The sequence below is a fragment of the Salmo salar genome, chromosome 11 (genome assembly GCF_965601325.2).
Source record: "Salmo salar chromosome 11, fSalSal1, whole genome shotgun sequence".
Classification (NCBI taxonomy): Eukaryota; Metazoa; Chordata; class Actinopteri; order Salmoniformes; family Salmonidae; genus Salmo; species Salmo salar.
Window position 1 is genome coordinate 95548315 of NC_138301.1, and position 14231 is coordinate 95562545.

Here is a 14231-nt window from a genome sequence, read left to right on the forward strand (position 1 = left end):
AAGGGTTTTTCTTCAGATTTTTTTCTTCACAATAGGAGGTGAGCCAAGGAGGTGAGCCAAGGAGGTGAGCCAGGGAGAGGAATTAGAGGTGTAGATACAGCCCTCCACTGAGCCACACTAACTACAACAACAACAAGCGTCTGGCTGTTGCTTCTCGTGCCCTGGATGTGCACAGACAACTGAAGAAGAGTAATTTATTTAGTTCCTTCACTCATCTATTTTCCTCCCCCCTCTGCCTGCCTGACTGACTGCCTGACTGACTGACTGGGCTCACACTGGCTCCTCTCTTTCAGTGAGTGAGGGTGTGTGTGAGCGTGTGTGTGTGTTTCTCTCAGCTGGAGTGTTGCGCTGTGAAGGCTGTGGAGTGGATCTCTGCTCTTCCTTTCCCAGTGGAATATTGGATGAGAACGGTTTCCTTCTCCCAGCCCTGACTATTGATTGTCACCTGTTCTGCATCCATGACTTTACGTACTTGGCTGGTGTATGGGCTTGGATTTAGTTTGATATCTGCTTTCTTCATCTCACAAGGTGAGTATAGGCATACTGAGGTCAGGTGTGTGTGTGTGTGTGTGTGTGTGTGTGTGTGTGTGTGTGTGTGTGTGTGTGTGTGTGTGTGTGTGTGTGTGTGTGTGTGTGTGTGTGTGTGTGTGTGTGTGTGTGTGTGTGTGTGTGTGTGTGTGTGTGTGTGTGACCAGAAGTCCCCACAAGAATAGTAAACAAACATAAATTTGACCAACTGGGGACATTTTATTAGTGCCCACAAGGTCAAATGCTATTTCTAGTGGGTTTAGGGTTAGAATTAGTGTTAGGGTTAGAATTAGTGTTAGAATTAGTGTTAGGGTTAGAATTAGTGTTTGGGTTAGAATTAGTGTTTGGGTTAGAATTAGGTTAAGGGTTAGGGTTAGGAGCTAGGGTTAGGAGCTAACCCTAGCGATTTAGGGTTACAGTTAAGATTAAGATTAGGTTTTTGGGGTTAGGGAAAATAGGATTTTGAATGGGACTAAATTGTGTGTCCCCCACAAGGTTAGCTTAAAATGTAAATGTAAATGTAAAGTAAATGTTAGCTGTACACGACTGTGTGTGTGTGTGTGTGTGTGTGTGTGTGTGTGTGTGTGTGTGTGTGTGTGTGTGTGTGTGTGTGTGTGTGTGTGTGTGTGTGTGTGTGTGTGTGTGTGTGTGTGTGTGTGTGTGTGTGTGTGTGTGTGTGTGTGCGTGCGTGTAAAATAATGAATAGACACCATATGGTCACCTTTATGTTGCAAACAATTGCCATGGGGGGAAATCCATAAACCGTACAATGGGACTATAACCAAAGGTTTCAAACAAAATTTCCCTAGGGACATAATAACAATTGACTTGACTTGTTTTGACTTTAAACTACTGAATTTCTTTGTCTTACTAGGGACAAAAAAATAAAAAATAGGTTCCCTGATGTTCAGCTATTTTACATTTTATTTTCATATTCCTCTCACACTCATAATAACTTATTTATCAATGCACATTTGATCCCTTTATGGATGAAACTGAGGGTCCAGTAAGCTCTTGGACAGATTACTGGTTCAGTATTTATATCAACAGATACACTGCCCACACGGCTCAATGAAGTGGTCTACATGCTGGACATAAATTATATTCCCAAGCGTCATAAGATTATTAAAGCAGATTTTGCTATATTCACACGCAATCGACAGTATTTCAGGAACATTGTGACACACATCAACTAATCTATCATATTAAACTTTTTTCATGTCATCATAAATGATGGACATGCCACTTCTGATACCCCTGCAGTAATTGTTTTAAATGAACAATACTAGGGTGTTTACACAGAAAGCGGATGAATCTCAATAGAAAGAGCATGATGTTATCATAGTACTACAAGATGCAAAGGAAGCTCATTTGATGTGATCATTTCTAGTGCAATAGAATAGTGTACATAGGCAGAGTCAAGTGACAACATGGTTTGGTATACTGTGTAGATAAAATGATATACTGTACATACTTGACAGTAAACATAGATGTTTACATTGGTGATGCACCATCCAGCAGAATAGATGTGTTCGTAGTCCATCAGCCTCTCAAACTGGACCTGGGTTCTCTCAAATAATATCAAAATCGACCAATGAATCTAGAGTTAATGTTCCATATTTTGCCCAATTCCTTCATTAATGTGATAGATGACCGCAGAGGGGGAGCCTTTTTAATGTTTAATGTGTACAAGAAAAACAACAACCAATCAGATTGGCAGCCAACAGCCATTGAGTATTCTACTGCTATTCACTCTCATCCCTGTCACATATAGCCTGTGGATAGGCTGTATACTGTGGCTTCATATGAGTGCTTTCTCCACACTAGCATAATATTACATGTTCCCTGCAGGCTGGCATGTGTTATCTGTCCCGCTGAGGCTTTACATTGATTTCAGCAGATTTCTAAAGTGATTTTTGTAAGAGCATTTGGCGGAGATTAGTTTGCCTCTGAAAGCTTTTGGTTGGCTATTTAACAGAGACTCGGGCCAGCGTTACCTTCCTGGCCCAGCTCTAAGCAGCACTAGATGAGGGGATGCTGATAAAGAGAGAGGATTGCTGTCAGGCAAAGCTGATCTTCCACCTTGTGCACAGGATTGTGTAGGCCAAATTCAGGTGTATGAAGATCCAGTCTCATGAACAATCCCCTTAGGCCTAATGGATTTGTATCACTAAGCTGCACGACACTCACTTGAAAGTAAGTCAGGCCATTTAGGAGTTGAGACTGGGTGATGGGAGGAAAATGAACTCATTAACTCAATAGGCTGGTGATTGGTAGGCATGATCCAGGGATGGGTATTTGGTACGTTTGTAAACTCCTCGTGATGTTCTCTATCATGGACCTGAATTACATAACCTGACAATCATTGCTATATTTTTGTTTACTTTCATAGCTGATTCATAGAAAAAGAAACACCATATCAAAACAGTTCAGATGTGAAGTGGGTGTGAAGTGGGTGTAGTTAATATTGGTCATCAGCATCGAGATTCATTCTATGTAATTTTATGGTCATGGGTGTCTGTTTCTACTACTCTGGGACCAGACGGAGACAGGGCTTTACCGTGAGATCACAAGCTTACCGAACAGACAGACAACTCGGGATATAGCATTGGCTACTAAGGGTGAGTCATGGTTAAGTACAAGCCTGTGAGGTGTCACTGTCAACATGAGAACGAGACAGACTCCAATATTACTGACAGAGAACACCATCCCAGCAAGAGATCAGAGCAATTTAGACATTGACTTTTGAGGAGCTCTTTCTTCACTCAGTACTGATCACACATAACAAAGCGTGAGGTTTTACAGGGCAAAGGTCTTAATATATTTATACATTTATTTAACCTTTATTTAACTCGGCAAGTCAGTTAAGAGCACATTCTTATTTACAATGACGGACTAAGACAGAGTGGGTGGCTCTCCATGGCATCATTTGCCACCAGCAATAAGCTATGGCTTCAGACAAAGTCAAACACTAGATCAAATAAAATCAAATCAAACTTTATTTGCCACATGCGCTGAATACAACAAATGTAGATCTTACCATGAAATGCTTACTTACAAGCCCTTAACCAACAGTGCAGTTCATGAAGAAGAAAATATTTACCAAGTAGGCTAAAATAAAAAGTAATAATAAAAAGTAACACAATAAGAATAAGAATAACGAGGTTAACGTTATATACAGGGGGCACCGGTACCGAGTCAGTGTGCAGGGGTACAGGGGGTGAAGTGACTATACATCGGTAACAAACAAACAGTGAGTAGCAGCAGTGTACAAGAGGGGGTGGGGGTCGATGTAAATTGTCCGGTGGCGATTTTTATGAATTGTTCAGCAGTCTAATGGCTTGGGGGTAGAGGCTAGCCAACCGTTACCGACTAGCAGCGCTGTAGATACTAATACTTTACAACGGAACAATTTGACTAGTGCAGTGTTACCTAGCTAGCTACTTAGTTGTCTTTGTCATAGCTTGATAATTGTTAGCTAGCCAGCCATCGAGGTTAGCTAGCCAGCTATTTCCGTCCCCCGCGACGCCATTTTTCCTAACCCAGCCAACTATTACCGACGAGCAGCATTGTTGAAACTAAATACACTACAAGGAACGTCTTGATTAGTGTTATGTTAGCTAGCTAGCTACAAAGTTGCTTTGTATCATGACAAGGTGTAGTACTGAAACTACCGAGGTTACCTAGCCAGCTACACGTTCAAAGTCAACAACGCAGCCACTGCTAGCTAGCCTACTCCACCAGCCAGCAGTACTGTATCATTTTAGTCAATAAGATTTTTGCAACGTAAGCTTAACTTCCTGAACATTCGAGACGTGTAGTCCACTTGTCATTCCAATCTCCTTTGCATTAGCGTAGCCTCTTCTGTAGCTTGTCTACTATGTGTCTGTCTATCCCTGTTCTCTCTCCTCTGCACAGGCCATACAAACGCTCCACACCGCGTGGCCGCTGCCACTCTAACCTGGTGGTCCCAGCGCGCACGACCCACGTGGAGTTCCAGGTCTCCGGCAGCCTCTGGAACTGCCGGTCTGCGGCCAACAAGGCTGAGTTCATCTCAGCCTATGCTACCCTCCAGTCCCTAGACTTCCTGGCGCTGACGGAAACATGGATTACCACAGATAACACTGCTACTCCTACTGCTCTCTCCTCGTCTGACTACGTGTTCTCGCATACCCCTAGAGCATCGAGCCAGCGGGGTGGTGGCACTGGAATCCTCATCTCTCCCAAGTGGACATTCTCTCTTTCTCCCCTGACCCATCTGTCTATCTCCTCATTTGAATTCCATGCTGTCACAGTTACCAGCCCTTTCAAGCTTAACATCCTTATCATTTATCGCCCTCCAGGTTCCCTTGGAGAGTTCATCAATGAGCTTGACGCCTTGATAAGTTCCTTTCCTGAGGATGGCTCACCTCTCACAGTTCTGGGTGACTTTAACCTCCCCACGTCTACCTTCGACTCATTCCTCTCTGCCTCCTTCTTTCCACTCCTCTCCTCTTTCGACCTCACCCTCTCACCTTCCCCCCCTACTCACAAGGCAGGCAATACGCTTGACCTCATCTTTACTAGATGCTGTTCTTCCACTAATCTCATTGCAACTCCCCTCCAAGTCTCCGACCACTACCTTGTATCCTTTTCCCTCTCGCTCTCATCCAACACTTCTCACTCTGCCCCTACTCGGATGGTATTGCGCCGTCCCAACCTTCGCTCTCTCTCTCCCGCTACTCTCTCCTCTTCCATCCTATCATCTCTTCCCTCTGCTCAAACCTTCTCCAACCTATCTCCTGATTCTGCCTCCTCAACCCTCCTCTCCTCCCTCTCTGCATCCGTCCTCTGCCCCCCCCAGGCCGCCGGTCCTCCCCTCCTGCTCCGTGGCTCGACGACTCACTGCGAGCTCACAGAACAGGGCTCCGGGCAGCCGAGCGGAAATGGAGGAAAACTCGCCTCCCTGCGGACCTGGCATCCTTTCACTCCCTCCTCTCTACATTTTCCTCTTCTGTCTCTGCTGCTAAAGCCACTTTCTACCACTCTAAACTCCAAGCATCTGCCTCTAACCCTAGGAAGCTCTTTGCTACCTTCTCCTCCCTCCTGAATCCTCCTCCCCCCCCCCCCCTCCTCCCTCTCTGCGGATGACTTCGTCAACCATTTTGAAAAGAAGGTTGACGACATCCGATCCTCGTTTGCTAAGTCAAACGACACTGCTGGTCCTGCTCACACTGCCCTACCCTGTGCTTTGACCTCTTTCTCGCGTCTTGTGACGGCCGGCCGCCCAACAACCTGCCCACTTGACCCTATCCCCTCCTCTCTTCTCCAGACCATTTCCGGAGACCTTCTCCCCTACCTCACCTCGCTCATCAACTCATCCTTGACCGCTGGCTACGTCCCTTCCGTCTTCAAGAGAGCGAGAGTTGCACCCCTTCTGAAAAAACCTACACTCGATCCCTCCGATGTCAACAACTACAGACCAGTATCCCTTCTTTCCTTTCTCTCCAAAACTCTTGAACGCGCCGTCCTTGGCCAGCTCTCTTGCTATCTCTCTCAGAATGACCTTCTTGATCCTAATCAGTCAGGTTTCAAGACTGGGCATTCAACTGAGACTGCTCTTCTCTGTGTCACGGAGGCTCTCCGCACTGCTAAAGCTAACTCTCTCTCCTCTGCTCTCATCCTTCTAGACCTATCTGCTGCCTTTGATACCGTGAACCATCAGATCCTCCTCTCCACCCTCTCCGAGCTGGGCATCTCCGGCGCCGCCCACGCTTGGATTGCGTCCTACCTGACAGGTCGCTCCTACCAGGTGGCGTGGCGAGAATCTGTCTCCGCACCACGTGCTCTCACCACTGGTGTCCCCCAGGGCTCTGTTCTTGGCCCACTCCTATTCTCGCTATACACCAAGTCACTTGGCTCTGTCATATCCTCACATGGTCTCTCATATCATTGCTATGCAGATGACACACAATTAATCTTCTCCTTTCCCCCTTCTGACAACCAGGTGGCGAATCGCATCTCTGCATGTCTGGCAGACATATCAGTGTGGATGACGGATCACCACCTCAAGCTGAACCTCGGCAAGACGGAGCTGCTCTTCCTCCCGGGGAAGGACTGCCCGTTCCATGATCTCGCCATCACGGTTGACAACTCCCTTGTGTCCTCCTCCCAGAGTGCTAAGAGCCTTGGCGTGACCCTGGACAACACCCTGTCGTTCTCCACCAACATCACGGCGGTGACCCGATCCTGTAGGTTCATGCTCTACAACATTCGCAGAGTACGACCCTGCCTCACACAGGAAGCGGCGCAGGTCCTAATCCAGGCACTTGTCATCTCCCGTCTGGATTATTGCAACTCGCTGTTGGCTGGGCTCCCTGCCTGTGCCATTAAACCCCTACAACTCATCCAGAACGCCGCAGCCCGTCTGGTGTTCAACCTTCCCAAGTTCTCTCACGTCACCCCGCTCCTCCGCTCTCTCCACTGGCTTCCAGTCGAAGCTCGCATCCGCTACAAGACCATGGTGCTTGCCTACGGAGCTGTGAGGGGAACGGCACCTCCGTACCTTCAGGCTCTGATCAGGCCCTACACCCAAACAAGGGCACTCCGTTCATCCACCTCTGGCCTGCTCGCCTCCCTACCTCTGAGGAAGCACAGTTCCCGCTCAGCCCAGTCAAAACTGTTCGCTGCTCTGGCACCCCAATGGTGGAACAAGCTCCCTCACGACGCCAGGACAGCGGAGTCAATCACCACCTTCCGGAGACACCTGAAACCCCACCTCTTCAAGGAATACCTGGGATAGGATAAAGTAATCCTTCTAACCCCCCCCCCCTTAAAAGATTTAGATGCACTATTGTAAAGTGGTTGTTCCACTGGATATTATAAGGTGAATGCACCAATTTGTAAGTCGCTCTGGATAAGAGCGTCTGCTAAATGACTTAAATGTTAAATGTAAATGTAAGCTGTTGAGAAGCCTTTTGGTCCTAGACTTGGCGCTCCGGTACCGCTTGCCGTGCGGTAGCAGAGAAAACAGTCTTTAACTTGGGTGCACTGGAGTCTCTGACAATTTTCTGGGCTTTCCTCTGACACCGCCTATTATATTCAGTTGAAGTCAGAAGTTTACATACACTTAGGTTGGAGTCATTGAAACTTGTTTTTCAACCACTCCACAAATTTCTTGTTAACAAACTATAGTTTTGGCAATTCGGTTAGGACATCTACTTTGTGCAAGTCATTTTTCCAACAATTGTTTACAGACAGATTATTTCACTTATAATTCACTGTATCACAATTTCAGTGGGTCAGAAGTTTACATAGACTAAGTTGACTGTGCCTTTAAACAGCTTGGAAAATTCCAGAAAACGATGTCATGGTGTTAGAAGCTTCTGATAGGCTAATTGACATCATTTGAGTCAATTGGAGCTGTACCTGTAGATGTATTTCAAGGCCTACCTGCAAACTCAGTACCGCTTTGCATGACATCATGGGAAAATCAAACGAAATCAGCCAAGACCTCAGAAAAAGAATTGTAGACCTCCACAAGTCTGGTTCATCCTTGGGAGCAATTTCCAAATGCCTGAAGGTACCACGTTCATCTGTACAAACAAATGTATGCAAGTATAAACACCATGGGACCACGCAGCCGTCATACCGCTCAGGAAGGAGATGCTGTCTCCTAGAGATGAACGTACTTTGGTGCGAAAAGTGCAAATCAATCCCAGAACAACAGCAAAGGACTTTGGGAAGATGCTGGAGGAAACAGGTACAAAAGTATCTATATCCACAGTAAAACAAGTCCTATATCGACATAACCTGAAAGGCCGCTCAGCAAGGAAGAAGCCACTGCTCCAAAACCGCCATAAAAAAGCCAGACTACGGTTTGCAATTGCACATAGGGACAAAGATCGTACTTTTGGAGAAATGTCCTCTTGTCTGATGAAACAAAAATATAACTGTTTGGCCATAATGAGGAGGAAAAGGGGGGAGGCTTGCAAGCCAAAGAACACAATCCCAACGGTGAAGCACGGGGGTGGCAGCATCATGTTGTGGGGGTGCTTTGCTGCAGGAGGGACTGGTGCACTTCACAAAATAGATGGCATCATGAGGATGGAAAATTATGTGGATATATTGAAGCAACATCACAAGACATCCGTCAGGAAGTTAAAGCTTGGTCGCAAATGGGTCTTCCAAATGGACAAGCATACTTCCAAAGTTGTGCAAAATGGCTTAAGGACAACAAAGTCAAGGTATTAGAGTAGCCATCACAAAGCCCTGACCTCAATCCTATAGAACATTTGCGGGCAGAACTGAAAAAGCATGTGCGAGCAAGGAGGCCTACAAACGTGACTCAGTTACTCTAGCTCTGTCAGGAGGAATGGGCCAAAATTCACCCAACCCATTGTGGGAAGCTTGTGGAAGGCTACCCGAAATGTTTGACCCGAGTTAAACAATTTAAAGGCAATGCTACCAAATACTAATTGAGTGTATGTAAACTTCTGACCCACTGGGAATGTGATGAAAGAAATAAAAGCTGAATTAAATCATTCTCTCTACTATTATTCTGACATTTCACATTCTTAAAATAAAGTGGTGATCCTAACTGACCTAAGACAAGGAATTTTTACTAGGGAGAGGTTGTTGTCCTGGAACCACACTGCCTGTTGTCTGACCTCCTCCCTATAGGCCGTCTCATCGTTGTCGGTGATCAGGTCTACCACTGTTGTGTCGTCAGCAAACTTAATGATGGTGTTGGAGTCGTGTTTGGCCACACAGTCATGGGTGAACCGGGAATACAGGAGGGGACTAAGTACACACCCCTGAGGGGCCCCTGTGTTAAGGATCAGCGTTTCAGACGTGTTGTTGCCTACTCTTACCACCTGGGGGCGGCCCGTCAGGAAGTCCAGGATCGAGTTGCAGAGGGAGGTGTTTAGTCCCAGAGTCCTTAGCATGGTGATGTCCAGGTGAGAAAGGTCAGTGTGGAGTGCGATTGAGATTGCATCATCTGTGGATCTGTTGGAGCCGTATGCGAATTGGAGTGGGTCTAGGGTGTCCGGGTGGATGTTGTTGATGTGAGCCTTTCAAAGCACTTCATGGCTACGGACGTGAGTGCCACGGGGCGGTAATCATTTAGGCAGGTTACCTTCGCTTCCTTGGGCACAGGGACTATGGCGGTCTGCTTGAAACATGTAGGTATTACAGACTCGGTCAGGAAAAGGTTGAAAATGTCTAATAAGTTTACATATCTACCTGTGCACACTAACAAAGTGATATGTCTTCCCTCTCTCCTCCCTAGTCAATGCGTTGCAGTGCTATGGCTGTAACATCATCCAGGGCCAGAGGTACGTGGACATTGGCTGCACCAACCCAGAGGTCCTCACCTGCACCCACTCACACAAGGGCTTCAAGCACCGCTTCTGCATCAAGACAGAGAGCAGTGAGTCTGTTTCTAATGTTCCTGAACTGATGACTGTCTCAATCAATGCCTGTCTTCATCTCCAGTCCCTCCCTTCCATAGATTTTCTCCTTCACAGTCTTCTCTGTCTGTTAATTAATGTGTCTGTGTGATAGAACCCCGTAATTTCAATATGTAGAAAGTCTATTGACCCACATTGTCCAGAAAATTTGGATTAAACAGGAGGAAATCCCCTAACCTCTCCTCTGCACTCTTTAGCCATACTATTGTACGTCAAAAGGGCAAGATCTTATCTTGACGTGAAGATTCCATGGCATCTTGCTACATAGCTACAACAAGGGCTTTATTACACCAAATTTGTAAATAACAGTCAGTCATTCCTGTAGGTAAAATCAAAATAGAGACGACGGACTGCCATACGTAATATTAAATACTTGATGGAGATCTGCTGACATCCAGGCATGTGAGATCCAGCTGTTCTGCTGTCGACAGCTGAAGGAGCCACTCACGTAAAGGGCTGATGTGGCACTGTTTTCTATTGGTTCAGGGAAATAATGGGGTCAATGAATGCTAAGACGGGATGCAGGTTCCCTTTAAACAGCATCTTGGGGATCATCTAGAACTGTCCTTCACTTTAATCCCATGGGCACAACTCCGACTGGTCCGGCGGCTGCTGTTTCATAACCAGCTTAGCGTCCCACTCCCCTCGCTTTGTCCCCAGCTGGGAGATTTGTCTGATGCGGCTGTCCCCCACCTAGACTGTATCCACCGCCCAGCTGTCACTTTCTTAAGACTGATGGGGGATTCATGGCTCTTGTTAGACAAAAGTGGTCTGCTCTGACTTAAAGAGAGCATTGATGTGGGTGTTTTTTCTCAAGGGTTGTAGAAGGTTTACGTACCAAGTTTTATGGAGTGTTTTATGGCTTGGCTGGATGCCCTTATGTAGTTGTACAGTAACAACTTTCAATCAACGGCCAAGTTTTAACTTTTTATCTCTGACTTACAGACATGCATATTGTTCCATCTATTGTACACGTACGATGTGTCCTCCTAAGCAACCATTGCATTCGATCAGTAAACACAGTTTACCTCAAGGAAAATGGAGAGACCTGATGATGTAATTCCCTTCTATGTCAGCATCCCTCTGCACTCCTTTGGCTCTCAAGGACTTCAAAACACACATGAATACATTGGCATTCTTTGCTTCTTCTGCCTCTTTCCTGATGACCTCACCATCTACTTGTCACTCTTCTCTGACTTCCTGTCATTTCAGCGGCCCTGGGAATTGTCCTGACCAGTGGATGTGCCACATCAAGACACTGCCAGCAACATGAGCTGCCTGGAGTGCGCATCCACTGCTGCGCCTCAGACCTCTGTAACAGCACCCCCTGCTGTCGAGCAAGCATATGGCATTACATCTGCGCCCTGGCAAGCCTGCTGCTGCTGAGGTCATGGTTGTGATATGAGGTCACAACTTGTACAGGGACTCAACAATGATCAAATACAAAGATGGAACTCCAGATAAACCATCTATGAATGACACTTTACATTACTAGTTCTCAGTGTCTCTTCTCAGCTCCACATGTGAAGAGTCTGAGAGGAGGGTTGAACAACACTATACATCAGAGCAATGTGCAATAGCAGCTTTTGTGACAATGACTTTACACTGGACTCCTTATCCCAATGTCAGAATAGAAAGGCAAATAACTAAGCCAAGGTTTTCTCATAATCCATTATAATGATGCTTTAACACAGTCATTGAGTTTAGGAAGTGTCCCAGAGAGTAATGCTCATTAACAAATCATCACACAGGCTGATGGGTATCAAAGAAAAGGAAAAGCAAGGCTGTTAGTTATATGGCTTGAATAGCATTGGAATGAGTGACCTGGGGGATTAATTGACAGCTGTGACATTCTGTATTTATTCAAATTGATATCATCTTAGTCCTAATCATCAGTACTGCTTCAGTTGCTTGTAAAGCGCAAATCTTAACTTCTGTGGGTTATGTTTATTCAGGGTTAAATCCTAGATAATACAGTAAAATAAGGTCCAACGTAAACCGTATTGTTTATTCTGTTTCCTTGGAGATGCACGCTGCATGTTGCTTTTATTTCAGATTGTAAAAATGTACAAAATAATAGTACAGTGAAAGCATGTAATGTTGTGAAATACTGTATTAAAATACTTAGTCATACCATGTTCTCTATCCTATACTATAACATGCACACGTATATATTGTTCATTACTTACCATGGCAAGGTAAGTAACCTACAATTAATCCCAGAGAAACCATCACCTTTTTTGTGAGACTTGTTTTGTTCTATGCTTCCATCTCAGAGCAGTTAGGTCTAGTTAGGATGTCTTTACATCCTCTGGGCACTAGATGTCTTCTGTGAGGGAGTTAGGAAGTTCAGACACAATAATGAGAAATATATCAAGTGGGAAAAGGCACGGTGGGCACATTCAAAATGTGTTTTCTGTGCACGAAAAATAAAGTATTGTGTTGATTTTATGACAGCTGATGCATTTCTGGTAGGAATTGTACCTTTACTTAACAAGGCCAGTCAGTTAAGAACAAATTCGTATTCACCACGACAGCCTACCGGGGAACAGTGGGTTAACTGGCCTTGCTCAGAGGCAGAACGACAGATTTTTACCTTGACAGTTTGGGGATTGGATCTAGCAAAGTTTCAGTTACTGGCCTAACGCTCTAACCACTAGGCTTACTGACACCGGAATAATGACAACGTCTGATCAGCGTGCTAGCCCCGACGTTCTTTATTTATTAGGCAACTATGATTTTTATTTATTTATTTAAGCTTTTATCAGGCTTTTATCATACTGAGACCAAGGTCTCTATTACAGTGAGCCCTGAATTACATAAATTACAGGAAATACACACATCAAAATATAAATACAAAATGCAAGCAGAAGAAAAAACATGGTCATAAAAAACGAACACATTTTGTATTTATTATGGATCCCCATATTCATCAGTAATAAGGTCTTCAATCAGCTTTCTGAATTGCCCTAGAGGCATCAAAATATCAAATTTAAGAAAATGTTGAAGATTGTTCCACAAATAAGATGCAAGAAAACTAAACGCTTATTTACCTAACTCAGTAGAGACCAAAGGAATTTCCAGAGTTAGCCATCTCTAAGACCAGGTGTGGTAACTTGTATGTCTAAAGTTTAGTAAAGATGTTAGGTACAATGGAATTGTACGGAGCCCTTCTGGAAAAGTGCTTTCTAAATGAAAACATACCAATGTATCAACATATGTGACATCAAATGGCCTATTTATTGCCTTACCTCCTCATGCCATTTGCACACACTGTATATAGACTTTTTTCTATTGTGTTATTGACTGTACGTTTGTTTATTCCATGTGTGTTGTTGTTGTTTGTGTCTCACTGCTTTGCTTTATCTTGGCCAGGTCGCAGTTGTAAATGAGAACTTGTTCTCAACTGGCTTACCTGGTTGAATAAAGGTGAAATTAAAAAAAGACAGCCAACAAACTTTCTGGTAGAGAATGCAGTGATGAGTACTAAAATTGTCGCCTGTAATAAAGCGCAGTGCACTATGACAAACTGTATCTAAGGGCTTTAATGAAGTGGCAGCTGCGTTCATTCATATAGAGGATGTTGCCATAGTCTAGGACCGATAGGAACGTCAGCATTGACTACAGCTCAGTGTTCAACACCATAGAGCCCACAAAGCTCATCACTGAGATAAGGACCCTGGACTATAAACACCTCCCTCTTCAACTCGATCCTGGACTTCCTGACGGGCCGCCCCCAGGTGGTAAGGGTAGGCAACAACACATCTTCCACACTGATCCTCAACACCGGGGCCCCCTCAGGGGTGCATGCTTAGTCCCCTCCTGTATTCCCTGTTCACCCTCGACTGCATGGCCAGGCACAACTCCAACAGCATCATTAAGTTTGCTGACGACACAACCTGATCACCGATAATGATGAGACAGCCTATAGGGAGGAGGTCAGAGACCTGACCGTGTGGTGCCAGGACAAAAACCTCTCCCTCAATGTGAGCATGACAAAGGAGATGATCGTGGACTACAGGAAAAGGAGGGCTGAACAGGCCCCCATTAACATCGACTGGGCTGTACTGGAGCGGGTCGAGAGTTTCAAGTGCCTTGGTGTCCACATCACCAACAAACTATCATGGTCCAAACACACCAAGACAGTCGTGAAGAGGGCACTACAACACCTTTTCCCCCTCAGGAAACTGAAAAGATTTGGCATGGGTCCTCAGATTTTTTTAAAGTTCTACAGCTGCACCATCGAGAGCA

General features: G+C 45.3%; 1 protein-coding gene across 2 annotated transcripts; it reads left to right on the forward strand.

Annotated features, from left to right (window-relative positions):
• Positions 1 to 256: 256 nt before the first annotated feature.
• Positions 257 to 12114, forward strand: LOC145859199 (uncharacterized). 2 transcript variants are annotated; one of them, XM_082958169.1, is made up of 3 exons: positions 257 to 528; positions 9800 to 9940; positions 11193 to 12114. In XM_082958169.1, exons 1-3 carry the CDS (start codon positions 459 to 461, stop codon positions 11378 to 11380), a joined length of 399 nt encoding a protein of 132 aa, XP_082814295.1. In that variant the 5' UTR covers positions 257 to 458; the 3' UTR covers positions 11381 to 12114. The 2 variants fall into 2 exon arrangements, 1 of the variants encoding a protein (XP_082814295.1); XR_014379445.1 differs by lacking the exon at positions 257 to 528 and adding an exon at positions 2997 to 3781.
• Positions 12115 to 14231: the final 2117 nt, after the last annotated feature.

Excerpts from the sequence above, each read along its gene's own strand:
- LOC145859199 (XM_082958169.1), top strand. The coding sequence starts at position 459 with ATGACTTTACGTACTTGGCTGGTGTATGGGCTTGGATTTAGTTTGATA. Across the intron at positions 529-9,799 it reads TGCTTTCTTCATCTCACAAG|TCAATGCGTTGCAGTGCTAT; the intron begins GTGAGTATAGGC and ends TCTCCTCCCTAG. Across the intron at positions 9,941-11,192 it reads CTGCATCAAGACAGAGAGCA|CGGCCCTGGGAATTGTCCTG; the intron begins GTGAGTCTGTTT and ends CTGTCATTTCAG.